This window comes from Neovison vison, chromosome 7, assembly GCF_020171115.1.
Source record: "Neovison vison isolate M4711 chromosome 7, ASM_NN_V1, whole genome shotgun sequence".
NCBI classification, from domain to species: Eukaryota; Metazoa; Chordata; class Mammalia; order Carnivora; family Mustelidae; genus Neogale; species Neogale vison.
In genome coordinates, this window is record NC_058097.1 from 145,643,311 (window position 1) to 145,670,783 (window position 27,473).

Below are 27,473 nucleotides of genomic sequence, written 5' to 3' on the forward strand. Positions count from 1 at the left end.
TCCAGTTGGTTGAAAGCGCGCGGGGCTGCAGTAATGGCTGCTGTTGGGATTGCGACTGGTGGTGGAAATTGGTTTTCGGCTTTGGCGCTCGGGGTGACTCTCCTCAAATGCCTTCTCATCCCCACCTAGTAAGGGACGCGCACCGCGGTTGGTCAAAGCGGGAATAAGAAGCGTGGATGCCCGTGGGTGGGAGGAGGAAAGGAAACTTAGAAGTCATATGGGCGCTGCTCTGCTTCCCCCTCCGCCGATTGATTGTTACTTGACCTGAGAACTTGATCACAGCCCTAGATGGCTGGTTTCAGGCTTGGCGCTGTCTTAAGTGTTTCTAAGCCCTGGGCCCTCATCCTTAGCGCGCAGATTAAGAACACCCACCTCCACCATTCATTTAACGGTATTTATTAGTTGCCTGCTGGCTAGGCGCTAAGTCTTGGGGGTGCAGTGGTGAGAAAGACACTTCCTGTTCTTGCCCTCGATAGAATTCGTGGGGGCAAATAGACAAAAACGATAGTTTCAGTGTGTGATAGGATCTGTGAAGGAAATGAGTGACTGCGGGCCAAGGCTTTACTCTTTCAGGAGGTGGTGGTTAAGTTAAAATTTGAAGGACGAAAGAGAATAAGCAATGTAGAAAGCAGTTCAGACATAGGAGAGAGTAAGTGTGAAGGCCCCGTCGTGGGAAAGAACTCAGAGCAGTCTGGGAACAGAAAGTGGCCACTGTGGCTGAAGAGCGTTATGGGAGAAGGGGACTGGCACAGGATGAGGTCACACAAGTTTAGACTCTTTGAAAAATGGAGGGGCAAGTCTCACAAAGCATGGAAACCAGTAAGGAAGCAACCACAAAGTAATGTGTATACTGTGGGTATTCAATAGTTATTAATATTCGCATCCACCATCTATTCATTCTTCCTAACTCTTACGCAGTGATATTTTTCCCTTCATTCCTTTTTTCCCTTCCCTCTAGGTCTCCCTACCCCGTACCAGTTTAGGTTTTGGCTTACTGGTATCCTTTGGTTCAAGTTCTTGGTAATATCCTGTTGGATATGGAAGGAAGAACTTTATGTATAAAGTGTACCTTCATACTACTGGGTATATGAAATTACAGAAGCAATGAAGTGTGTAGAAGTTTAGCAAAATGGCTTACAGAGACTTAGAAAAAGAAGGAGTTAAGTAAATAAGAAACATCTTCCCATTGTAAAAGCAAACTGGAGAAATCTTTTTACAATGTAAGAAATTTCTTTCAAATCAGAGTGAACGGGAATTTTTTTTAACTGAAAATCTGTACATTTAAAGTTACATGCTTTAGTGACTTGCTTTAGTTACTTAAGCCTAGAGATATGACTTCAGGGTTGTTAGTCCAAGATTAAGGATGTATGTAGTTGTAGTTAATTCTCTGCTTCTCAAATCGTAAAACCCAGGCATGTGAGAGGGAAGCTACAGGATAAATGTAAATGTAGTCAACAAAATGTTTGTAAACTGCTTTTTCCATACCAGGTACTGTGGCTAGACACTACAGGGGAAGGCAAAATAGATATGATCACTAACCCCCTAAAGGGTGTGGTTTTGTAGGATAATAGTTCCAGAAACAAATCAATGCAAATATGTAATTATATAACTATACTTGTATTAAAAGCATTACAAAGGAAAAGAATGGGATTCTATCAGAGGACTAATAACTAGGGGAACTTACTTTAGATTGTGTCAGGGAAAGTCTCTGAGGAATTGACATGTAGTTGAAGACCTGAAGACAAGCCCAGTACATATCTTTTGGTAAACATAGGTCATTTCTGTTGAGTACTGTGTATGCTTAGACATGGAATTCCCAAGTCATGGGATCAATTTTGAATTGTGATTTAGAAGATCCCATGGGAAATTAAGGTGACATTGTCAGTAGGAATTTGGGGATGTCTATCTCTAGAACTCAGGAAAGAGATCAAGCTTGTATTGTGGTGTGGGAGTTATCATTATACAGTTGATAATGGACACAATAAGTGTGAATAGGATTGTCCAGAACAGAATAAATTGCATAAGAAGAGGATCAAGAACTGAACCTAGGGGAACGTGAGCATTTACTTGGTAAATGTTAGAGTGGAAAGCCATGAAAGAGACATAGAAGCAGTTGGTTAGGAAAATCAGGACAGTTGGAACTATACAACTGGAAAGGTTGTATAAAACACTGGGAAGTGTTCGTCGAGTTTTGCTGCAGAACTTATGGTTGACTTTGATGAGAGTTAATTCAGCAAGAATGTGTTGAGCCTATCCATGTATCAGGAGCTATTCGAGACGTGGAGGGGCAGGACAGAGTGGCAAATGGGAAAAAATTATTCTGAAGAGGGGAAAAGGGTGCAGAATATGCCACCCCAAAATAAGTCTCTGGCTTCAGGATTATTTGGGGCTGATTATTTGGAGAAATGGCAGGCACGAAGCTCTGGTGGCAGAGTAGGAATTACTCTTTTGTAAGGAAAATTTACGTTAGAAAAGGGGCCTGTATTGGGAAGAGAGCTGTTACCAGAGATCACTTTTTCACCTGACAGACTCATCTGCTGGCCGGGCACCAAACATCCTCTTCTGGCTTCCAGTGAATTGCCTTCCTCCCATTTGAAGGCCCAGGGCTCCCATCTCTTTCCTCAGCTCAGGGTCATGTATAAGCCTCAGTCATTTGGCTGCCTTCTAAGTCTCCTATCTTTCTTATATCTATTTTTGGAGCTTTCATTCATGTGTGTTATTAAAATTGGCTTTTTTCCTCCTGTTATTCTGTCTTATGTCAGTTTCATTCTTAGGCCAGCTACAGAATTTAGAAGGGTAGAAGAGAACATGTTTCTTCCCTTGCAAGGGAGATGCTTGACTCTATTTGTATATAGTGAGAAATTTGGAGACATGGGAAAGGCAGGGCAGGGGCCTTTTCCCACCTTCTCTGTTTGATGAACTCCTACTTATCCTTGAAGATCTAGCTGGTGTGTGAAACATTTTCCAGATAATGAATTTTGTTAGAATTCTTTGTGAACAAAAGTAAGTCATCTCTAAACAATAGCCAGAGGACCTCCCTTATGAAAAAGTATGGGCTTTTGGTCAGCCCTTTAGATACCTCCAAGAACCTTTCTTTTCACTTACATATAGATTCCCCAGCTTTTCCAGTAGAAGTCTGGCCTTCAGATAAGTGAGCTATTTCAGGATTATATAATGCCTGTTTGTGTTTTTATAGGATCATAAGCTATGACACTATAGGAGTGTTGGTTCATTTAAAAGCATAATTTTAGGGGCACGTGGGTGGCTCAGTGGGTTAAAGCCTCTGCCTTCGATTCGGGTCATGATCCCAGGGTCCTGGGATCGAGCCCCGCATCGGGCTTTCTGCTCCACAGAGAGCCTGCTTCCTCCTCTCTCTCTGCCTGCTTCTCTGCCTACTTGTGATCTCTGTCAAATAAATAAATAAAAATATTTTTTAAAATAAATAAATAAAATTTTAAAAAATAAAAGCATAATTTTAGAAATGTGAAATCGAGGGGCGCTTGGGTAGCTCAGTCAGTTGAGCAACTAGCTTTTGATATTAGCTGGAGTCTTGATTTCAGGGTTGGGAGTTTAAGCCCCAAGTTGGCTAGGTGTGGAGCCTACTGTAAAAAAAAAAAGAAAAAGAAAAAGAAAAAAAAGAAGGAAACTTGAAATTAATAAATGTGACAAAAATCTCATTTCACTCATCTGATTGTTTTGAGTAGCCATTCCACAGATTTTGAAGTACACCGAAACTGGCTTGCCATCACTCACAGTTTACCTGTGTCACAGTGGTATTATGAGGTAAGTTTTAATTTTCACTTTTTTTTGGTGGCTTATCTTTTATGATGATGTGTGGTATTATATAAGTATTAACTGATATTAAAACAGTTTTCAAAAAGGCATGTGTGTGATTACAGGTCTAATTAATCTTCATAAAGATTGTGTTTTTTCCTCTGCTCTGTCCTGTGGCACTCTTAGGGAATCCCTTTACTTCAAACTGAGTTTCCCAGACTATAAATTGGGAATTATAATATTTGCCAACCCTTTTTAAAAGAATTTGGGATTGAGAAGGAAGGAAAATTGGATTCTGGACCTGGCTGTGCCACAGCATAGAAAATATATTTCATGTCTCTGAGCTTCAGTTTCTCATCTGGCACATAAGGATTTGGAATGAATTATTTCTAAGGTCCTGGCTGTCCCCAGTATTTAGTGATTTATGAGAAAAGGAATAATCAAATGTAATTTGGAGGCTTCTGGTAATATACAAAGCATTCTCTTCTATTATTTATTAAAAATACTATTTATTTTTATTTCTGGTATGAATTACTAAGTTGCATATGATATTTCATGACAAACAGACCTCACTTCAGATGTGTCTTGATCAAAAACAGCACTCTGCTGTAGGAAGATGTTTTTTAAGACAATCTAAAGTTTTCTGTGACTTCGTTCTTGCTTTTCGGGGTTTTTTTGTTCAGATCAGAAAAGTCCTTAATAGCTTAAGAACAATTGACCTAAGAGATGAAGTTCCTTCTCACATAATAACACTACAAGTATTTGGTAAGAATATTAAGGATCTTTAAGTATTACTTTAAAGCAAAATATTTGAAATATTTCAGTCTTTATGTATGCAGGCCAATTAGAAGACATTATATGTGACATAGTGGTCAAGAGCTTGGGCTGTGGTTCCAGACTGCTCTGTGTGACTTGCAGCTCTGCCACATAATGTCCATGCTGGGTGACCATGGGCACACCGCTTGACCTTTCAAAGCCTCAACATCCCTACCTGTTAATGATAATAAGTATTAGAGTGAAGTAAATATAATGCTTATAATACTTAGCACAATCTTGGAACAGAAGAGCTCAGTAAACTTCAAGTGTTATTAACAATTAACCCTATTGGGGGCACCTGGGTGGCTCAGTGGGTTAAGCCTCTGCCTTTGGCTCAGGTCATGGTCTCAGGTTCCTGGGATCAAGCCCTGAGTCGGGCTCTCTGCTCAGCCCAGAGCCTGCTTACCCCTCTCTCTCTGCCTGCCTCTCTGCCTGCTTGTGATCCCTCTCTCTATCAAATAAATAAATAAAATCTTTAAAAAAAATAATTAGCCCTATTCATATAATGACCCTTGGACTATAAATGAAAAGGCAGCCCCTAACTCCCCTTTCTCTCTGACCCTTCCCTCTTTGTTTCCTTTGCTAACTCTTCCTCACCCTTTCAAAAGCTGGTACTCTCTAGGGTTCTTTTCGTGGTCCTTGTTCTTTTAATTCTGTAAGTCTTTCTGGATGTTCTCTTTCCTTTACTTCTATGACTTTCACCACTATGTGTTATCTTAGGACTCCTAAAACTGTATTTAGGCCAGAACTGTCTTCTTTACCAGTTTATTTTAGGTAAAAGAGACTTACGTAAAAGATACTCTTGGGGCACCTGGCTGGCCCAGTCACTAGAGTGTGCAACTCTTGATCTCAGGGTTGTGAGTTCAAGCCCCTCATTGGGAGCGTAGAGCTTACTCAAAAAAAAAAAAAAAAAAGATATTCTAGTAACCGTATGCTTATTTATTCTTCCTGCTCTCCTCAATAATAACAATGAAAGCCAACAGGAGCAAAACTCAGTTGTGGGCAAGGCTTGATTCTCTGTGAAAAGAAGCTCACAGTAGGAGATAAGGCTGGAGAGGTACATGTGGTCGGGTCTGGAAGGGTCTCTGCCATACTAAGGAGAGTGAACATGTGAGCAGCAGACTGCTTAACTGTGACTTCTAACCTGCCTTTCTGCTCTGGCTTCAGCTTAAATTGATTGGTCCACTGACTGGGAAAGACACCAAAAAGACGCATAATAAATATTTATGGAATGAACACAGTTGTTTTGAATCTTCATATGAAGAGGTTGGATGTTTCTATATTTGAAGATACAGCTCTTGGAGAGAGCAAGATAGAGTCCCTCGTGTACAGCAGTGTGGTAAGCAGCCAAGAGCATTGCAGCTAAGACCATATCGTGAAGAGCCAACACAGGCTGAGGACAGCCAGAACTGATAACCAGCAGAACCAGAAGACGCCTGCAAAGACCCAAGACTGATAAAAGACTCCTTTAAAAAGGGAGGACTTTTGTAGCAAACCATCAGACTCCTCAGACACTGACCTTTTTTTCACCGCATTCAATGTCTGGAGAGTAACCATTTGCTGCAAAAGCCCTCCCTTTTTAAAGGAGTCTTATCAGTCTTGGGTCTTTGCAGGCGTCTTCTGGTTCTGCTGGTTATCAGTTCTGGCTGTCATCAGCCTGTGCTGGCTTCACGTTATCTGGTCTTTGTTGTAATGCCCTTGGCCGCTTACCACACTGCTCTACATGAGTCAGTGCTTAACATGAGTGACTCCATCTTGCTCTCTACAGCTCTGTTGTAGTAGCTTACTGAACTCGTGGATTTGGAGTCAGGAGATCCAGATTTGAGTTCCATCTTCACCAGGTATTAGTTAAGTGATGGAACTGTTCACTTGGGAGAAGATGATAGCTAATAGATTCACTTAATTCCCAAAAGCTATTTAAGAAAATGGCCCCAGATAGAAATCCTTGAGGTCAGGAGAACCTTTGGGGCTAGATTTAGAAAGTCTTTGTGTGGGGAATAGGGACAATATATAGAGAGCCTCTGAGTGGTGTGGGATTGAGAATAATAAAGGACAGGGACACTTTGTTTTGGAAAAATGACCATATCCCAGGCAGCACGTGTCCTTCCCAATTTTTTTCAACACCTCCTGGTCCTCATTTTATTTAAAGTAATAAATAAGATAAAGTAGGAATGAACCTTTTACAGTTCCTACAGAGTAAATGGCTCTTTAAATGTAGAGTGAACTCTGACATAGAAACTATAGCTGGGCACTGCTGATGTTAATAAAGTCCAACTTGATGTGGACCTTCTTAGAATTACCTGCAGCAGTAATTTCTAAACTTGTTTCTTAAGTATCTTTATCCTAGCAAAAAAACATTTTTGAGCATTTACTATTCAATGTGAGTTTATTTATAAGTTATAAAAGTACTGCTTTATTAATACACTGTAAAAAATAGGCACTAAAAAGAACGAGATTAAACGATTGAATTTTCTAATTTTTCTTTTTACAGTTTAATAGCTCATCTCATTTACAGTCCACATTAGAAACTTGGGATTAGAGAAGGAACTTCTCATGAGTGACAGCTTAATGGGAAGGTTCGTAGCTTGAGTGCCCTAGACAAAGAGCCTCTGGGTTTGCCTCTTCTGAGGCTTCTACATTTTTATACCTGCAGGGGGAGTAGTTAGGCTACTTCTTATATGGACCTAAAGTTGTCATTTATCCTTACCACAGACAAAAGAGCTTTATTTAAAGAAATAAATAAACTACTAAAATAAATAAAACTCAGAGGTGAGTCTCTCTCACCTCACTTTATACCACAGAACAACTCTAAACAGTAGTCTCTGTGGGTACCCAGTTAGTGCAATTCAGTGCAATTCCAGAAGGAGAGGAATTTCCCATTGAAAAGAGCAAAAAGTGCAGAGGAGGGAGATGATTACGGTCTGAGCTCTTGGAGGTGCAAGGTCCAGGTTTAGTTTTAGGGACATCCTATGATGATAGTAATAATTTTTAAACTGATAGTAAATAATATTTATTGATACTGAGCTTGTATCTGGCTCAGTGCTATATAAGTAGTATTTTATATGTGTATGTAAAACATAATGCTATAACCCATGAGGTACATACTACCATCCCTGTTCGGATGAAGAAACTGAGACTTGAAGTCTAGAAACTTCATTTCTAGATACTTCATTTTGTGTATTCTGTATTTCACATGCCGTGCATTTTCATCTGCTCATTAGTGACTGCTCATCCACTAACTAATGATTATTTAATACTTAATATATCAGGCACTTACTAAATATTCAGAATACAGAAATGGCAAAGAATGGCATTTGCTGTCTTAACCTCAGTATCTCATAACCTACTGGAACAAAAGATAAATAGAATTTGTGTTGCATTTTGCTTTTTAACTGTATTTTGTATGTATTATGTCACTTAGCCCTTGTAATACCTATTTTACAAATAGGGAAAATAAGTCTGAGGCAGAACCTGAACCCAAGCTAGTGAATCATTTGTTATGCCATAGCTCCCTTTTTATATTTAGATGAGTAGCATCATATCACATCCAAGTTTATTCTTGCAAATTTCATAATTTCCTTTCAAATATAGTTGGTTTTACTTAAGGAAATTGAAGACTATATTAAATAACTTAGGAAGCTGGGATGCCTGGGTGGCTCAGTTGGTTAAGTGGCTGCCATCTGCTCAGGGCATGATCTCTCAGGGTCCTGGGATCAAGTCCTGCGTTGGGCTCCTTGCCCAGTGGGGAACTTGCTTCTCCCACTTCCTCTCCCAGCCACTCTGCCTGCTTATGCTCTTTCTCTCTTTCTGTCAAATAAATAAATAAAATCTTAAAAAAAAAAACAAAACTTAGGAAGCAGGTTTGGTTTCTGCTCAGTCTTACATAGGAATTATTCTATTAATTTAGGTCATTTTTTAAAGTTTATTTTTTTAGTAATCTCTGCATCACATGTGCAGCTCAAACTCACAACCCCAAAATCAAGAGTCACACACTCTTCCAGCTGAGCCAGGCAGGTCATATTTTATTTTATTTTATTTATTTATTTATTTTTATTTAAAGATTTTTATTTATTTAGTATATGTGCTGCCGAAGCGAGCACAAGATTTTTATTTATTTGACAGACACACCACAAGTAGGCAGAGAGGCAGTCAGAGAGAGAGAGGAGGAGGAGGAGGCAGGCTCCCTGCTGAGCAGAGAGCCCGATGCGATGCGGGGCTCAATCCCAGGACCCTGGGATCATGACCCTAGCCGAAGGCAGAGGCTTTAACCACTGAGTCACCCAGGCGCCCCGGCAGGTCATATTTTTAAATGCGATTTCATTTCATATCTTTCTTAAAGACTAGAGAATGAGATTTTCAATCTTTACACACACTTCATTTATTTAGTTGTCTCTTCGATTTTCACCACAGGCAACTTCAGAGTGGACCTTGGATTACCCGCCTTTTTTTGCATGGTTTGAGTATGCCCTGTCACATGTTGCCAAGTATTTTGATCAAGAGATGCTGAATGTCCATAATCTGAATTACTCCAGCTCAAGGACCTTACTTTTCCAGAGATTTTCTGTCATCTTTACAGATGTACTCTTTGTGTATGCCGTCCACGAGTAAGTCTGAGAATGTCATTTTGTGTGAAAGGTGTTGAGAACACGATATAGTATTAAGTAGTATTAACTAGTTCCTCATTTGGGGGAAATGAAGTTCATATAATAGCGAATGCTTGAACAGTCCCAAACTCTATTTGTGTTTTAAACTATGCAGTGAGTAATCACAGTAAGCAGTCTAGCTGAGTCTTCTGGAAGGAAATGTGAGATGAGGTGGGGTTACAAGGCAGAGGCGGAACAGGAGATTGTGAACATTGTGAAAAGTAGTCCCAAGTAAAGTTCCATAACTATTTCTCCTGCCTAGAATGGTTCCGTATGCTTTCCTTTCCTTTCTAAATGCCCCCAGAGGCTTCTGTGACCTACCCTATTGTTTAGGATACACACACATACATGTAGCACACACACACACTCGTGTACACACATGCATTGTGCTGACCACACTAACTGTGTCCCTTCAGTGAGCCTTGTCACAAATGGATCATTTCTCTTTGTGAAGCCCTGAAAGAGTCCCTTGGGAATGTTTTAATCCCTGATCATTATCATGGAGTATTTCCTGTTTGACACCTTAACTTTTCAGTCTGTTTATTACCTAGCAAGAGTTGAAAGGGAATTCAATTTGTGGTGTAGTCCTTTAAACTCAAAACCTTTGAATTCAAGCTTCCAGGGAAAGTGTATATATAGGCAGAAAGAGGAGGAGTAGAATTAATTTCCATCTGCAATGTAGAGGGAGCCTTTAAGTAAGATATAAATTGTTGAGATCTATGTACCATTTCCTAGAACCAGGCACCAAGTATAGGTAGTAATTTACTTAATTTTTTCAATTACCCTATAAAGTTGCTCTCTCTGTTGATGAGGAAACAGACTCCATGGAGGAAAAGCAGGTCACCTTTTTTTAACCCCTCTTTAAATACATCTTTATTGTCTGTTTTTTGTGGTTTTGGGTTTTTTTTTTGTTTTTTGTTTTTTTGTTTTGGCTTAGAATTCTGTTTTTAGGATTTGCCAATATTCAAATGAAAATACATTTTAAAAAATCTTTGTATAGGATTATATATCTGTGTCAGTTTTGAAAAACAGAAATGTACACGTATACATAACATAAAAATGACCCATACTTCTCCACTTACAGCTATCACTGTTAGCATTTTGGTGCCTGTTATTTCAGCCTCTCTTCTGTGTCTGAATATAATTTTATAAAGTAAAAACAGTATCATAATTTTTTGTCATCTGCTATTGTCAATAATAGATCTTGTCCTTTAAATGATACACATTTTTAATAAATTGTTTTTAAAATTATTTGGACAGTCAGGAGCTATAAGTTAAGGCACTATTTTTGACTGCTGTATATATACAATATAATATTATAAATATAAAAATATTTAATATTTATTATATAAATATACATATTTAGAGTGCTAAATCATCCTGGTCTGCGTTTTTTTTAGTACAGTTGACACACAATGTTACATTGTTATATTAGTCTTAGGTATGGTCTGAATTTTTTACTCAAGGACTGAAATAGTGTATGCCCTTTCAGTTTTCAAAATCCTTTTAGGTTTATAGTGGCTGTTTTTTAATCTTTCTTTTTATTAAATGAAGACTTTGTTTCCAATCAGCATAGCTGAGAAAGGCCTGGAACTGGCCCTGAGGTCTTTGCTTCTGCTGTCACCTTTTTAAGCAGTCAAGAACAGCATGGACAGTTTATCAGGAACAGCTAGTAAAATGTATCTGAGTGTATCATAGTGTACTTTGTAATAGTATTGTGATGTTCTGATGAAGATAAAAGGTGTTTCTGCTTCCTTCCTGCTGTTTCAATGTAGGTGTTGTAAATGCATTGATGGGAAAAAAGCAGGTAAAGAACTTACAGAGAAGCCAAAGTTTATCCTATCAGTGTTACTGCTGTGGAACTTCGGGTTGCTAATTGTGGACCGTATCCTTGACATTTTCTGTGCTATTCCCTTACTTATTCTGATATATACTAAGTATAAAAGATTAATTATTTCTGCCATGATGATTCTGAAATATGAGCTGCTTTTGTAAATGGATGTGGGATGGGTCGTTGGGTTCCCCAAACTATGGTTTCTGTGGGTTCTGCAATTCTACTAGATTCTGATTATTAGAGCACTTTGTCTCTGAAAAGTTAATGATGTTCAAGAACCAGTTAAACCGCCGGTAAGTAAAGCAATATACTGGGATTTGTTGACTGTCTTTAGATTATGTTTATCTTAAATAGTTTTATAACACATTATTCTAAATACCTTCTCTAGGAAAGGGCCTCCCTCAGTGTTACATATGGGAACAGACACGCTTTTCTGCCATTTTGGCTTACCACATATTCACAGGCAAAGTTCTTAAATCCAGAAGGTTTGAATGAAACTAAAATCTTAATGATAGAAGCCTGATGTTTTATAATTTTCATATAGGTAGCCACGTGTAAGGAAAACACCCAGATTTTGGTTCAAGTCTGACCTGGACTCAGCTCTTAGCTATGGCATCACAGTAGCTTTAGGCCATATGTGCGTTAATGGCTCCAAGCTCTATCTTCCTCACGGGCTCATCGGGAGGCTTACTGTGTAAGATTGAGTATATAGGTAGTTAAACCAAGGGCCTGCCGCATGCTAGCCTAAAAGACTTGGCTTTCAGGCCCTTACTTTCTCATCCCTAATCCTAAAAAACAAAACCAAAAAACTTCCTCTGTTGCTGCTGGGTCTTTAAGGTAGAAAAAACATTGGACAGTTTCCTGGTTTTCTTCTTAAATGTAAATTTCTTTATGCCCTATATAATCTTTGACACTATATATGTTAATTAGAGTTTGTCTGTGATTTGACTCTGTTTATGAGAAACACATTTATGAGAAGTCCAAACTGGGAGGAATATTTTTGTTTTTAGTTTGCCCATTAGGAAAGCATTTGCATTTTTATACTCAGTCTGCTGACCCAGTTCAATTTGAATTTGGTATCCTCAGTTAATCTTTCCTTAACCTAAGCTCAGATATTCATTTCCAGTACAACGGTTTTTTATTTGGATTAATGCTACTCTCCGTTGCACGATTATTTCAGGTAAAGGCAAAATAGGCTGATGAGATTTTTGCTCCTTAGGTCTGACTTTGAGCTTATAAAGGTAACAGTATAATGGGTGATGGACAGACTTATTTGACCAGTTGTTTTGAATTGCCAAGCGTTATAGACACTTGTCATTACCAAGCTGTAGACACTTTCATTGAGTGTTTCGCAAATCCCATCTCCTCTCTTGATAACTTTCTTCCTCTTACACGTAGACTCTAAAAACTTGTTAGAGGGTGGCAGTCCTGAAATAAACTTGAGGTGCTATGTTTGGTTGGAATCATTTATCTAGGAATGAAATCTTCAGTTTTTACAATATGATCACTGATGGTGGGGTTTCACCATTAGATGTAGGCTAGCACCGTGTAACAGAAAGTATGGGTTTTGGAATCAGAAGACTTGAGTTGAAATCCTGACTGACCCTAATAAACTGTATGACTCAGACAGGGCTCACACAAATGCTTTGGCCATTTTGGGTTAGGTACATTATATATATCCTATTGAGTAAACCCCACAGCTATTCTGTGAAGTTATTGTAATTATTACCCTCCCCTTTGTACAGGAAGAAATCAGAAGTTTGGATTTCTGGTCCACCCTTCCATACTCTGAATCAGAATCCTTGGGCATCAGGGTTTCGGACTCAATAGGGAATTTTGATTCACAGTCAGGTTTGGGAACCATTAACCCAAAGCAAGTCATTTAAGCCCCTCAGCCTCAGTTTTTGCATCCATAAAATGAAATGTACCCCCTTGTTATACTGTTATTTGTAAAACAGGGCTCCCTACTGGGGCACCTGGGTGGCTCAGTTAGTTGAGCATCCGACTCTTGATCGCAAATCAGGTCTTGATCGCAGGGTTGCATTCAAGCCCCACATTGGGCTCCACACTAGATGCAGAGCCTGCTTAAATTGGGGCTTCCTACCTCATGGGGACTTTGGAAAGATCAAATTTGATAATCTGTCTTAAAGTTCTTTGTCAACTATTAATGTCTGGATACGTTTTTCTTTTAACCATAAAAAGCTACACAGTACGTAGAAAACATCATTGGCATTCAGTGATTGTTGAGCGAATAAAGTTTAGCTATAGAACCAGCTAGACCTTCTCTGAATCTTACATAACTGATAAAATGGGTGATGAGAGATCCGAAAGCCCTCCATTCTCCTTCCTTATCATTCCTCACTCATCTGTTCTAGACCACATCCAATGAGAGAGTGAGAGAAGGAACCATGGTCCCTTTTGCAGTCTCCTTGCTGAACCACAGGAACATTATTTCATTTGATCCCCAGATTCCTGTGAGGTAGGTAGAAAGCAGATTTATTTAGTTATAGTCAACCTGGGGTGGTTTTTTTTGTTTATTTCTTTTAAATCAGACTACCTTTAGTTTGTTAGGGTCAAGTACTGTATTTAGTATTTTTAGCCTGACAGTTCTATACATCACCTGATCTGTAACAGCAGATTGAAATGCTGCTTTGGTAACATAACATCGTATGTTTTCTTTTGTACTCTCCTTCCCAGCTTCTCTCTGGAAATCAAGTCCATCTGCTGTAAAACTGTAAGGGGGGGACTGAATGCTTAGGGCTTTAGATAAGGGGAATTTGCAATGTGTTGTCATGATGTGTCCTGTACCTCAGCATCAAGCTTAGTATTGAATGAATACTTGCAGTAACGAACTGGCTCAGTATAGAAACTAACTGGGATCACTTGCCTGTTTTCACCTTGTATTGCATGTAGAATATTTGCCTGAATTTTAAAAACTTTTATTATAGCAAATTTAAATCATATACAAAAGTAGGGAAAATAGTAGGGTGATCTGCACACATACACATACACAGGATTATTTTGAAACACATCCCAGACGCAGTATTTTGTTCATTAGGTATATATTTTAAATATATTTAAATATAAATATAAATATATTTAAATATATTTTTTTAAATGTGTATTTTGTTGTTATATCTTATATTTTTAATGGATCTTTAAATTAAAGATTTTATTTATTTATTTGACAGACAGAGATCACAAGTAGGCAGAGAGGCAGGCAGAGAGAGAGGAAGGGAAGCAGGCTGCTGAGCAGAGAGCCCGATGCAAGGCTCGATTCCAGGACCCTGGGATCATGACCTGAGCCAAAGGCAGAGGCTTTAACCCAGTGAGCCACCCAGGTGCCCCTAAATTATTATATTTTTATTGAGACATAGTTGACAGTGTTATATTAGTTTCAGGTGTACAGCATAGTGATTCAGCAACTCTGTACCTTAGGGAATTCTTACCACGAGAATACCACCGCAGCTCCCATCTGTCACCATACGTTATTACAATACCACTGGCTATATTCTCTATATTTTAGAGAATATTCTCTATCTTTTATTACTGTGACTTACACATTTTTTAAATTTTAAACATTTTTTTTAATTTTTTTTTAAAGATTTTATTTATTTATTTGACAGACAGAGATCACAAGTAGGCAAAGAGGCAGGCAGAGAGAGAGGAGGAAGCAGGCTCACTGTTGAGCAGAGAGCCCATGCGGGACTCGATCCCAGGACCCTGAGATCATGACCTGAGCTGAAGGCAGAGGCTTTAACCCACTGAGCCACCCAGGCACCCTTAAACATTTTTAAAATTTAAAATTCAGTCAATTAACATACAATATATTGTTGGTTTCAGAGGTACAGGCCTATGATTCATCAGTCTTGTATGATACCCAGTGCTCATTACATCACGTGCCCTCCTTAATGTCCATCACCCAGTTAACCCATCCTTCCAACACCCTCCCCTCCAGTCATCCTCAGTTTGTATCCTGTGATTGTCTCTTATGGTTGTTGGGTTTTTCTGTTGTTTTATGGGGTTTTTTTTTAAGATTTTATTTATTGGCCAGACAGAGAGAGAGAGCAGAGAGGGAACACAAGCAGAGGGAGTGAGAGAGGGAGAAGCGGGCTTCCCACTAAGCAGGGTACCTGAAGCAGGGCTCAATCCCAGGACTCTGGGATCATGACCTGAGCAGAAGGCAGACACTTAACCATATTGTACACCTGAAACTAATATAACACTGCATGTTAACTGGAATTAAAATTAAAACTTTAAAATAAAAGGCTAAAAGTCCAACTTTGGTACATTGGTACAGATTTCACCAGTTTTTCTACTAATGTTCTTTTTCTGTTTCAGGATCCAACCAGGATACTATATTACTACATTTAGTTTACCCTGAATTTTAAAGTGATATTTCCCTTTTAAATATCCTAGAAAAGGCATATGGAAGGAGCATTTCTCTTTGCTGTTCTTCTACACTTCAAGCACATCTACCTCTACGTAGCACCAGCTTATGGTGTATACCTGCTGCGGTCTTACTGTTTCACTGCAAATAAACCAGGCAAGTTTCAGTGATAATAGCAAGACCTGTATTTTATTTTTTTATTAGCTTGGTATATTTGCTTCATGAGAGGGTTTTATGAGGCACAACAGATACCTCGTGACTGTTGTGGGGTTTTTTAAAGACTTATTTGTTTATTTAACAGAGCAGGAGAGCACAAGTAGGGAGAGTGTCAGAGGGAGAGGGAGAGGCAGACTTCCCTCTGAGCAGGGAGCCCAATGCCAGGCTGGATCCCAGGACCCCAGAATCATCACCTGAGCCGGAGGCAGACACTTAACCAACTGAGCCACCTAGGCATGCTTGAGATACCTCTCAATTAACTGATCCCACAAACCCTTTACCCATTCTGACTTTTCTGTGCTCTTGTCACTTCGTAAAGATTAGTATACTATCAGGGGATACTCCTAGTTTTAGCACATTCTTAAGTTATGGTGGTCCATGTTCCTAGTAATGGTATTGTTGCTTTTCTGTAGATGGGTCTGTCCGGTGGAACAGTTTCAGCTTTGTCCGTCTTATTTCCCTGGGACTGATTGTTTTCCTAGTTTCTGCTCTTTCATTGGGTCCTTTCCTAGCCTTGGTAAGTCTTTTTTTTTTTTTTTTTTTAATAGAGTAGTATATGTTTTGTTGTTGCTGCTTTGTTGTTTAGAAAAAATAATAAAACCAAGAATGTATAAAATAAAGATAACTACTTTTTTCTTACTTTTCTCCGCTATGACTCCCCAAAGATAGGATGGTATTCTTTCCAACATTTTTGTTCATAATCAGATATGCATGTATATATTTATATGTTGAAGTATATGTCTTCCACATAGACACACACACTCAGAATCGATAATCATCATTCACAGATTACCGCTTTTGCTCATTTCCCTACTTGCTATAATGTATTTGTAACCCCCAAATCAGTACTCATGGTGTTTTTATGTTCCCTGACAGCAAACATTCAAAGTGCCTAGAATATTACACATGTTCAACAGATATTTTTTAAAATTGCTCCCTTCTTCCCATACCCTGAATTCCACTAATTAATTTTAATTCCTGATAAAACTGAAAAGCATCGCATCCTTTCTAAAATCTTCCTTGGCGGCACCCTCTTGTCAGTAGATTTGGATAAGTTGCACGCTGTCCTCTTCTGCACCTCATAAATTCTTCCCTTATGATGCTTCTCTCATAACAGCAGTGGATTAGTATTCAGAATATCTTGTCCCCCATCAACAGATTAGGTTAGATAAGAGGAGGTTCTGACAACTGCTCAGGATCACATAACTACTTGAAGGAACAAAGACTGGAACTCAGACGTAACTTTCCACTCACCATGTCACATAGTTCCTAGTTCTCTTTTTGAGTCGGAGAAGATTGGTCACTGTTGAATCTTTTTTCTACAGAACCAGCTGCCTCAAGTCTTGTCCCGACTCTTCCCTTTCAAGAGGGGCCTCTGCCATGCGTATTGGGCTCCTAACTTCTGGGCTTTGTACAATGCTTTGGACAAAGTGCTCTCCATCATCGGTATAGTAGCAAGCCTTGTTACATAGACAATGAATTTGGAAAGGACAGGTCACACTGAGAAATGGAAAACACTGCATTGTGTTTGGAATATGTCTGAAGTGTTTGTTCTGTAGCTGTGCGTTCGAGGTTTCAGAACGAACAGGGAGCAGCTCAAGGACTAAGGCTTCAGGGTAGTAGACAGACTATGCTCCTTACAAAAGCTGTTGTGGCCATGACCTTGTTGATCCTTTCCTTGGGAAAAAAATAAAGACATTTTTAAAGGTAGACATTTTTTAAAGGTAATTTTTGCCTTAAGTAAGATGTTATTCAGCAGTTAATCCCACTTTTAATTTTTTTTTTTAAAGATTTTATTTATTTGACAGAGAGAGAGAGAGATCACAAGTAGGCAGAGAGGCAGGCAGAGAGAGAGGAGGAAGCAGGCTCCCTGCTGAGCAGAGAGCCTGACACGGGGCTCGATCCCAGGACCCTGGGATCATGACCTGAGCCGAAGGCAGAGGCTTTAACCCACTGAACCACTCAGGCGCCCCCCACTTTTAAATTTAACAGAAGGAAAGAAGAATGTATAAGTTGTGACTCTGGGTATTAAACCAGTAAGGAAAATGATAGCCATGCCGAGATGAGAAGAAATGAGAAACCTAAGCTAGCCTTTTAAGTTTGGATTGTGATAAAAACAAAACAAATGATTTAATCTTGAGATGGTTCTGCTGAAAATAATTCATTCTGGAATAATCCACAGTAGTTTGTGAATATAGCCAAGCTATATAGGGAAATGGTATGATCAAGAGAAAGGTCAGCAAACTTTGTCTCTAATGGGCCAGATAGTAAATAGTTTAGGCTTTGCAGACAACATAAAGTGTTTTTGTTTTTTTGTTTTACAACCTTGGAAAATATAAAAACTTCATAGCTTCGGGGCTGGTACAAAAGTAAGTCACACGCTAGAGATTTGACCCTTAGGCTAGAGGCTAGACCCTCTAGTCTGATGAGTTGTTTGGAAGCCTACTGGTATAAATTACTGGCTGTGTGGCATTGTCCAAGCCAATGGGATAATAGAAGTGACTGTCCGCATGCACCATGTTGTAAGAAACACACAATAATAAGGAAATGCTACGTTGTTCATAGTAGGGGGCTTTGGAGCCAGACAGACCTGGATTTAATTCTACAACTTACCACTTATGTGACTTTGGACAAATTACACATCTCTCTGTGCCTCAGGGGCCTGAAAATAACGGCTGCAAAACTCTGCACACGATAGCTGCCATTACTGTTTTTGGTACATACTTGTAGGAAATCATAATATGGGATTATCCCTCACCCACTGTGAATCCAGCCTTGATGTACATGGATCCTTACAAGAATTTCTTAACATTTATATTTTAGAACATTTAAACAACCAGCACAGTATGAGATTCAAGGGTCACTTTTCTTGTTTGAGTCAGGAAACTGTGCTGTATGTTATCTTTTTTATCTGTTTCCTCAAAGATGTCTTAACCTGGAAAGTCAGTGGCAGGGAGATAGTTACTAGCTTTAAGGAGAATCATCAGACTGAAGGGAAAAGGAAAGACATTAATGAATACAAAATATTTTGGTAGTCTACACATTTCCACGTTTCAGTGATTTTCAGTGGCATTAGATAGGGCCATGCAGGTGCTCAGACTGTCTGTCCTATTAGCTTGTTTGGGATGGGGTTTGCATCATCATCCTCAGACTTATTTCGTTTAACAAGTATTCCTTGAACCCCTGTGTGCTGGGGATAGAAATAGATTAATCATCATTTCTGCCTTTATGAAACCCAATACAGTGGAGGAAATGAGCACATAACCAGATACAGTGCAGTGGGGTCAACACCATTTAGAGATGTGTAGAAGGTCCACATGTGTATCTCTAGTCACAGGAAAATCAGCTCTACTTTTTTATTTAAAAGCTTTCTCAGATGAGGGAGTGAATTAGGAGTTAACTTTGCTAATTTGAGTAGACGATTCTAAGCAAAAGGGACAATTGTGGAGAATCCTATGTCAGTTGGTTGTGGCCACACCACATTTAATGAAGCAGAGATGAAGCTGGAGAGGTAGGAAGGAGCTAGGTTATGGAAGACATTCTCTGCCATGCTTGGGAATATGGATTTTGAAGGATTCCAAGCTGGCGTGTGACATGGTCAGACCTGCATTTTAAAAGCCTGCTCATTTTAGAGGTGAGAGCAGATTGCTAGTCATGCTGCCTGCCGGCAAAGGTCCTTGTAAGCTGCACAAATTCCCTATTCTAATACACACAGCTGCTTTGCATTGTGTCATTGCAAAACCAGAGCCATTTTAGGTAGAATAGTACAGAACTGAATTAAAATATCTTGACCTTGAAGTAGCAATAAGATTTAGTAGCTTTTTTTCAAGGAGTTGGCTGGTGAAATATTGTACGCTATTGATAAAAATAAAGTATCTACGTATTCCTTAGGTTTGAAATTGAAACTTCTTGATCCCAACAAAATTCCGAAGGCCTCAATGACAAGTGGTTTGGTTCAACAATTCCAACACACAGTCCTTCCTTCAGTGACTCCCTTGGCCACCCTCATCTGCACTCTGATGGCCATACTGGTAAGAATTTACCCACAGGGGCGCCTGGGTGGCTCAGTGGGTTAAAGCCACTGCCTTCGGCTCAGGTCATGATCTCAGGGTCCTGGGATCGAGTCCCGCATCGGGCTCTCTGCTCCACAGGGAGCCTGCTTTGCTTCCTCCTCTCTCTCTCTGCCTGCCTCTCTGCCTACTTGTGATCTCTCTCTGTCAAATAAATAAATAAAATCTTTAAAAAAAAAAAAAAAAAGAATTTACCCACAGTACTCATTTCTTGAGTTTTCTGTGCTTTTCTTTTGTGTGGCTGGTTAATTTCAGCTTCCAGGTTTTTCCAGCTCTAAGACAGATACCGAGGCTGTGATGCTGTTGCAGATTGAGGCATTTCATTTCAATTCTTGGAGTAACAGAACACCTTAAGGAAAGATTACCAGTAAAACCTCTGTGAGAAAGATCCCTCACTATGACTGTCAGGTCATCTGTCCACCCTCAGATGAGGAAGAAAGAAAAGCCCAGGGAGAAGGGGGCAAGGACTGAACTGTGGATAAAGAGGGAAATGTGTGTAGTGGGGACCTTGGGTTTCTGGTGTTGCTTTCATTGTGACTAACTAGTCAAAAATGGGAAGTTGGCTGGACTGCAGGGATATTTTTGTCTTGATAACCGTGAGTTAAGAGAGTCAACAATAGCTGTTTGAGCGTCAGACAATTGAATCTAACGTGAGCCAGATGCTGTTAGAGGCTTCCTTCATAGATGTTTTCATGATAGCTTAGCAATCACAATACTCTCAATTTCATGATGTAATTTCGGTGGCATTCAGTATAAATAACTCAATCCTACCTATAATTACACTCAGCTTTAATTTTGGTTTCTAAATAATCAAACCCAGCAAGACACCTGACCCCAGTTAATTAAATGGCAGTACTGGTTGTTAATTAAGCTTTGCTGGCCTGCTTGTTCCTATGTTCTAAGGTAAAAGCTTTTTTTAAAACCTCAGCCTCATAAGCTGCATGTGGAAGGCCATAGTTTTCTTGTTTTTTTTAAAAGTTTTTTTTTGTTTTTTTTTAAAGATTTTATGTACCCATTTGACACAGAGAGAGAGAAAGAGAGAATGGGAGAACACTTGCACAAGAATGGGGAGTGGCAGGGAGAGGGGAAGGGAGAAGCAGGCTTCCTGCCAAGCAAGGAGCTCAGTGCAAGGCGCTGTCCCAGGACCCTGTGATCATGACTTGAGCTGAATGCAGACACTTAACCGACTGAGCCACCCAGCCGCCCCCATAGTTTTGTTATAAATTACACTCTAGCCCACGGAACTAAGTAGACCTTTATTAATATGGCAAAATCTAATTTATTATTAGCCCCAAAATGTTTATGAACTTTTGCAGTTTGACCTAATAGGTTCAGTGGCTACTAATTAACTAATTCTGAAGATTTAATAAGGGGTTTACTGGATATCCTAGAACTTAATTTTATTTTATTAATTCTGATGAACAGAATTACTTAAATGATTTAAATATGTATTTCCAAAAGCCTTTTTTCTGAGTATTTTTTTATAACTTTTGTTGTAGTTTTCACAAAGTCATGAATTATCCCAGTTTAATGGAGAATAAATAGCCTAAGATCTACAGTTTTTCAGAGATTATATAAACTGTATTCGTCTGAAGACCTTCTGTAAAGCTTATTTTGAATGATATTGAAGTTTTATCTTTGCCTGTTGTTTCTAGCCCTCTGTTTTCTGTCTTTGGTTTAAACCTCAAGGGCCTAGAGGCTTTCTCCGATGTCTAATTCTTTGTGCCTTAAGCTCCTTCCTCTTTGGGTGGCACGTCCACGAAAAAGCCATACTCCTCGCAGTTCTCCCAATGAGGTAAGCAGATAATTCAGTCAGCTGGCATTTCTGGCAGATTTCCCAATGACCCTGTTGTTTTCAGTTTGATCTGTCCCTTCTTGACATGTCCTGTGGGATAGGCAAAGGCAAAGATGTACAGGAGCAGATTTATACTAGGACAGGACAGGGATGCTTAACTTGGGATCCCTGGACCTGTGAAATTGCACGTACCGTTTCTGCATTTTTTTAAGAGGTACTATAGTGATTAAGAACCAGGATACTGGGCTGTTAGATCTGGATATTGAACGGCAGCATAGTATAGAAAAGCGTGAGCTTTGGTGTCATCACATCTGTGAAAATAAGGTTCCACAGTTTCTTGGTAAGTGTTGTTAGTCAAAGTCAGTATCGAGGCTATTATGGAATGAAATCTAACGTTTGTATAGCACTTCGCATTTTGCAGAACTTTTCTTGGGGTGCTTTTTGAAGGGGGGTATTTTGTGGGGGCTTTTTTGTATTTTTTTCTTTTGAGCCTCACAACAACATGTAAGGTAATTAGGGTAAGTGGATATCATTCTGTCTTAACATCTACAGAAACTGGAGCCCAGAGAGTTTAAGTGACTTACCTAAAGCCACATAGCTAGCAAGTAGCACAGTTAGGACTTAAACCTGATGTTATAATGCCGATTCCTGTGATCTTTTCACCGTACCATGCTTTAAAAAAAAAAATTCAATGCAATAGTGTCCATTTTGTATAAAACTAAAACCTGATAGATAGATGGTAATATAATTAGCCTGTTTTTCTTGAGATTTCTCTCAAATCCTGTAAGAAATCATTTAAGCTCTGAAGGAACCTTAAGCAAATTTGTCACATCAGTACATGGCTTGTCTGGATTCATTCACCAACGTGGAGTTTCCAAATTAAGAAATAGGGCAAAACTGCTAATGTCTTTGGTTAGAATTCATACTAAGCACCATCAGGCACAGGGCACCACCCCACAGAAGAGCTATAGGGTTAGAAACTCCTAAGTCCTCTTTCCCTGGCTACCACCACTAGGCAGCTCCCAATTCCACAACATCCCTTTCCCTGGAGAAGGCAATTACTCAGGGAAGAAAGACTCTATGAATACGCCCCAGTTCACTGTGGTACATTCTTCATAAATTTTCCCACTACATTAGTATTCTCAATTGAATTGGACCTGTAGCAAAGATCAGTGTGTTATCTTATGCTTAAGTCAGTTCTAGAAATAATGATAGATGCAGCTTGTTCTTAGTTTATTCAGGCTATCTGTAAGTGCCCAAGTTTCAGTTGTTTTAAGGAATTATTGTAAGAATTTTTATTTTTAGCCTTCTGTCTGTGGGAAAAGCAGGAGATGCTTCAATTTTTCTGATTCTGAGCACAACAGGACATTATTCCCTCTTCCCTCTGCTCTTCACTGCACCAGGTAAACAGCTTTGTTTTTTTTTTCTTTTTTAGAGAGAGAGATTTAGAGATTTGATATCCACGCCCTTTTCATCAGGGCCTGAAGATGAATACTATCTGAGTTAAACAATTTTAAAATCTCTTGGAAGGAGTGAGCTCATCCATTGTCTTAAATAAAACCTCTAATTTGTCCCTAATCCTCAGTATCTTTAGATATCACAAAAATGCACAGTTAAACTCAAAAACCTTAGCTAGCACTATATAGCTGTGTCTATGTGCTTATTATATTGCCTTATGTATCACAAATCATTTTCTTCTCAACTGAATTATCATCTATATTTTTTCTTTATTCTTCTAACAGAACTTCCCATTAAAATCTTACTCATGTTACTGTTTACCATCTATAGTATTTCCTCGCTGAAGACTCTATTCAGGTAATCCAAAAAAGTACATTTAAAATTATGTTTGCTCTTGTGAAATGTTTCCTCTTAAATGGTTAGCTAAGCCTTTTAAAAATATTTTTTAAGTTGTAAAAATAATAGAACAGCATTACAAAAAATTGGCCAATTTTTTTTTTAGGGAGAAATTACCCATAATCCTATCACTCTGACATGACAACATAGTTCATGTGTTTATTTTAAGGTATATTTGAGGAGGGACTACCTAGCTGAAATTAAAACCTTATAGGAAAACTAAAAATTGGAATGTAAAATATGCATTATGAGTAAAACCACATAAATATAGATGCATAAAGCTAAAATACATGTAAAAATTCTTGTTATAGAATTATGGATAGAATTCTTTTAAATTTAATATAACATTATCTGTATAATTTTTTTTATTATGTTAGTCACCATATAGTACATAATTAGTTTTTGGTGTAGTGTTCCATGAGTCATTGTTTGCTTATGACACCAAGTGCTCCATGCAATCCGTGCCTTCTTTCAGGAGGGGAGTGGGGGAATGGGTGAGCCTGGTGTGTATTTTTTTTTTTTTAAGATTTAGTTTATTATTTGAAAGAGAGTGTTCATGAGCAGGGAGAGGGGCAGAAGGAGAGGGAGAGAATCTCAAGCATACTCCCTACTGAGTGCAGAGCCTGACATGGGCTCAATCTCACAACCCTGAGATCATAACCTGAGCTGAAACCAAGGCTTAACCAACTGAGCCTCCCAGGCGCCCCTGTATAATTTTTTAAAGCTTCCGTATGATTCATATCTGATTGTGTCCATGAACCTCATATACATAATTACATTAAAATCCAGTTATAACCATATGACCCAGCAACTGGACTCTTAGGTACTACCCAAAAGAACTGGAAATAGGGACACAGATCTTTGTATACCAATGTTCACTGCAGCATTATCCACAGGAGCAGACAGAGATTGTATGAACTATCTAGAATAGGCAAATTCCCAGAGACAAAAAGTAAATTAGAGGCCTCAGAGTAGGGGTGGGGGAGGAGGAACGGACAGTGATTATTGCTTAATGTTTCCAGAAATTCTGTTTGGGTGACAATATTTTGAAAGTGACTAGTGGTTATGGTAGCACCGTTGGTCAGTCTACTTTTTTTTTTTTTAAAGATTTTATTTATTTATTTATTTGTCAGAGAGAGAGGGAGAGAGAGAGAGAGCACAGGCAGACAGAGAGAGGCAGGCAGAGGCAGAGGGAGAAGCAGGCTCCCTGCCGAGCAAGGAGCCCGATGTGGGACTCGATCCCAGGACGCTGGGATCATGACCTGAGCCGAAGGCAGCTGCTTAACCAACTGAGCCACCCAGGCGTCCCGGTCAGTCTACTTAATGGTACTAAAATACTTAAAAATGGTTAAATAACAAATTGTATGTGATTGTATCAAAACAAAAATATTTTACAAACCATCCATTTATACTGTTGAGCATATTCTGACTCCAGTATCCCAGAAGCTGTCTTTCCTCTTCCAGGTGCACCTGATTCCCTCAGCCGCTTCCGCCAGGTGATAGTGTAGGTGGCTGGTGATTGGCTGCATTTGGACTGTTGAGATAATGCAGTGCAATATCATTATCAATTTTTTCTAAATGTAAAATTTAATGCATTCTTTGGACTCTGGCTTTGACTATTCTGCACATCAGGACAATGCAAGTGGGGAGCTTTAACTGAGAAATGTTTGCTACACCAGAGTGACACATTTAAAATAAGGCCTTTCTCTCCTTTTCTCTTCAGAAAAGAAAAGCCTCTTTTTAATTGGATGGAAACTTTCTACCTCTTCGGCCTGGGGCCTCTGGAAGTCTTCTGTGAGTTCGTATTCCCTTTCACCTCCTGGAAGCTGAAGTACCCCTTTATCCCTTTGTTACTGACCTCAGTGTATTGTGCAGTGGGCATCACATATGCTTGGTTCAAACTGTATGTTTCAGTATTGACTGATCCTCCTGTCGGCAAGACAAAGAAACAATGAATAAAGGAACTGGTTGGATGTATTCCAAACAGTTATTTCATGGGAAATTAATCAGAACTTGAAGAAAGTTGCTGGTGGCATGAACCATTCATTTCAGTTGTTCTGTTTGGAGGACCATTCTTCTAAACTTGGCCTTGCCCAGCCTAGCAACCTGATTGTCACCATGGTGAAAGCCATTTGTCCTCCAAAAGCAATGAAACACATTTGAAATGAATCTCGCCTTGCCCTGTAAAATTGTCTGAGATCATCGGACTGCTGTGCTCCCTCAAGGCATGCAAGGCGTCTACCAACAGCGTGATTATTTTTACCCTGTGAGGACCAGGTCAGGCTATAAAGCATAATTAGAATCATGTGCTAAGGGAAGTGTAAATAAAATGCCATTTTGTATTTCTGAACAAAAAAGGTGTGGGATCATTACCGGCTCCTACACTTTGCTGTTGGCATGCGTGCAAGCAGGTGATGTACTATCCCCGTTCTATACACCTTGTTCCAGGAGTTTTGGTTGTTGCTGTTGTTGGAATTATACAATGACTGTACTTAGAGAGCTGGGGGGAATATTTAATGAACTGGTTTGGCCTGTCAGCAGAGGCTATAAACCGCATCTACACTTGCACTGATTTAAGGACGTCTTGTCCGGTTTGTTCATTCTAACAGCAACCTCTGTGGTTTTGATAAGGCTGCCACTTCTTAAACTTTCCTCATTTGAACAAACTTAAGTGGTCTTTGCAGCCTGGCCTTCCACTAGAGGACTTCATACACACTTTTTATCCAGGACCCCAGTCTGCTGCAGGTTCAAATTCAACTATTTATCTAGCCATCACCAGGACCTTTCACCCACTTTATTTACCCATTATCCCCTCAGAAGCTCAGAGTCCAAGGCCAATGGCAGCCTGGGATGCTAATCCAGCTATATACTCTCCCTTAAATTCACTCAACTCTGAGACTTCCTTAGAGTTTCATTGCAGAGATAAAAATAGGGCATTTGCCAAAGGGAGAGAGAAGCATAGCCCCTCTGGCCTACTTCCCTCACCACAGTCCCCCTCACACTTTGGGCTCCAACTGTCCTAACAACTGAAAATTGCCAGAGTGCCATGCTATTTTGTACCTCTGCTTTCTTTCACTCATTCTCCTTCTGTGCGCTCACTCTCAGCTGACTTTCTACCCTGTCATCTGATTGTACATACTTCTTCAAGATCAAACATAACCACTACCATATCTATTAATAGACTGGTAGTACAGTGTAGTGATTAAGAGTAGGAGCCCTGGAGTCATACAGCATGATTGAAAACCCTGCCTCCATCATTTTCTGTTTGTAGCCAAGTTATTCTGCCATCCTTTGCCTCTAGGTCCTTGTCTCTAAAATGATCACCCAAAAAAATCAGAACCCTGCCTGACACAGGAATGTTCAATAAATATCACCTGTTACTTTTATGAATACTTTACTCTCCTGTCTCTCCCCCACCTCCCAGAATTGAGTACCCTCACCATGGGCGCTTCCTTGCTGGGGAGTCTCCTTCTACCATTAACCTGTTTACCTGTTCCCCAGGAGCCACTGGCAGTTTGAAAGCAGAAATCACACTTGCCCTAATAGCCCATTTTTGGCACAGTTGAATGAATGAAGCACACAACACAGGCCATGATTAAAATCCAAGTATTTACTAATACTAACATTAACACAAGAGACTCAGTATAGTTCATATCTTGGCCAATTGGTGTACAAGCCAAAAACAAAAACAAAAAAAAACAAAAAACAACTAGAAGTTACATTTGGACACATCTCCACAAGGCCAAATTTAACTGTACTTTGTAGGTGGTTCTGTGAAGTCAGAACTGGAGGAGCTTATTTGTGCAGAGATTTCCAGAATGTTCTGCAGAGCCTGGGATGTCCTTGAGAGTTGGCTGAGAGGCTCTGGGCCCTGTCCCATCTTCTACCAAAGCAAATATGCTTTGATCTATTTCATATATTGGGTTTCACATAAATTTTTGTTTGACCAAAAAGTTCAAAGTCCAAATACGTTCCCTTTAAATACATTCCCTCTTACATTATCAGGTCAGGAGGGAAATGGCTCCAGAGACAGCCATAGCTTGTTGGTACCAACATGGATTAGAACCTAGACTTCCTGCCT

At 39.4% G+C, this 27,473-nt stretch overlaps 1 protein-coding gene across 1 annotated transcript; it reads left to right on the forward strand.

The window, feature by feature from the left end:
* On the forward strand, positions 1-25,964 carry ALG8 (ALG8 alpha-1,3-glucosyltransferase). Its single transcript, XM_044258448.1, has 13 exons — positions 1-128; positions 3,705-3,783; positions 9,001-9,194; positions 11,009-11,118; positions 12,180-12,247; positions 15,487-15,613; positions 16,087-16,190; positions 16,999-17,119; positions 19,565-19,704; positions 21,399-21,538; positions 22,844-22,941; positions 23,281-23,353; positions 25,116-25,964. The coding sequence occupies exons 1-13, from the start codon at positions 34-36 to the stop codon at positions 25,345-25,347; spliced, it is 1,581 nt and encodes a 526-aa protein (XP_044114383.1). The 5' UTR covers positions 1-33; the 3' UTR covers positions 25,348-25,964.
* Positions 25,965-27,473: the final 1,509 nt, after the last annotated feature.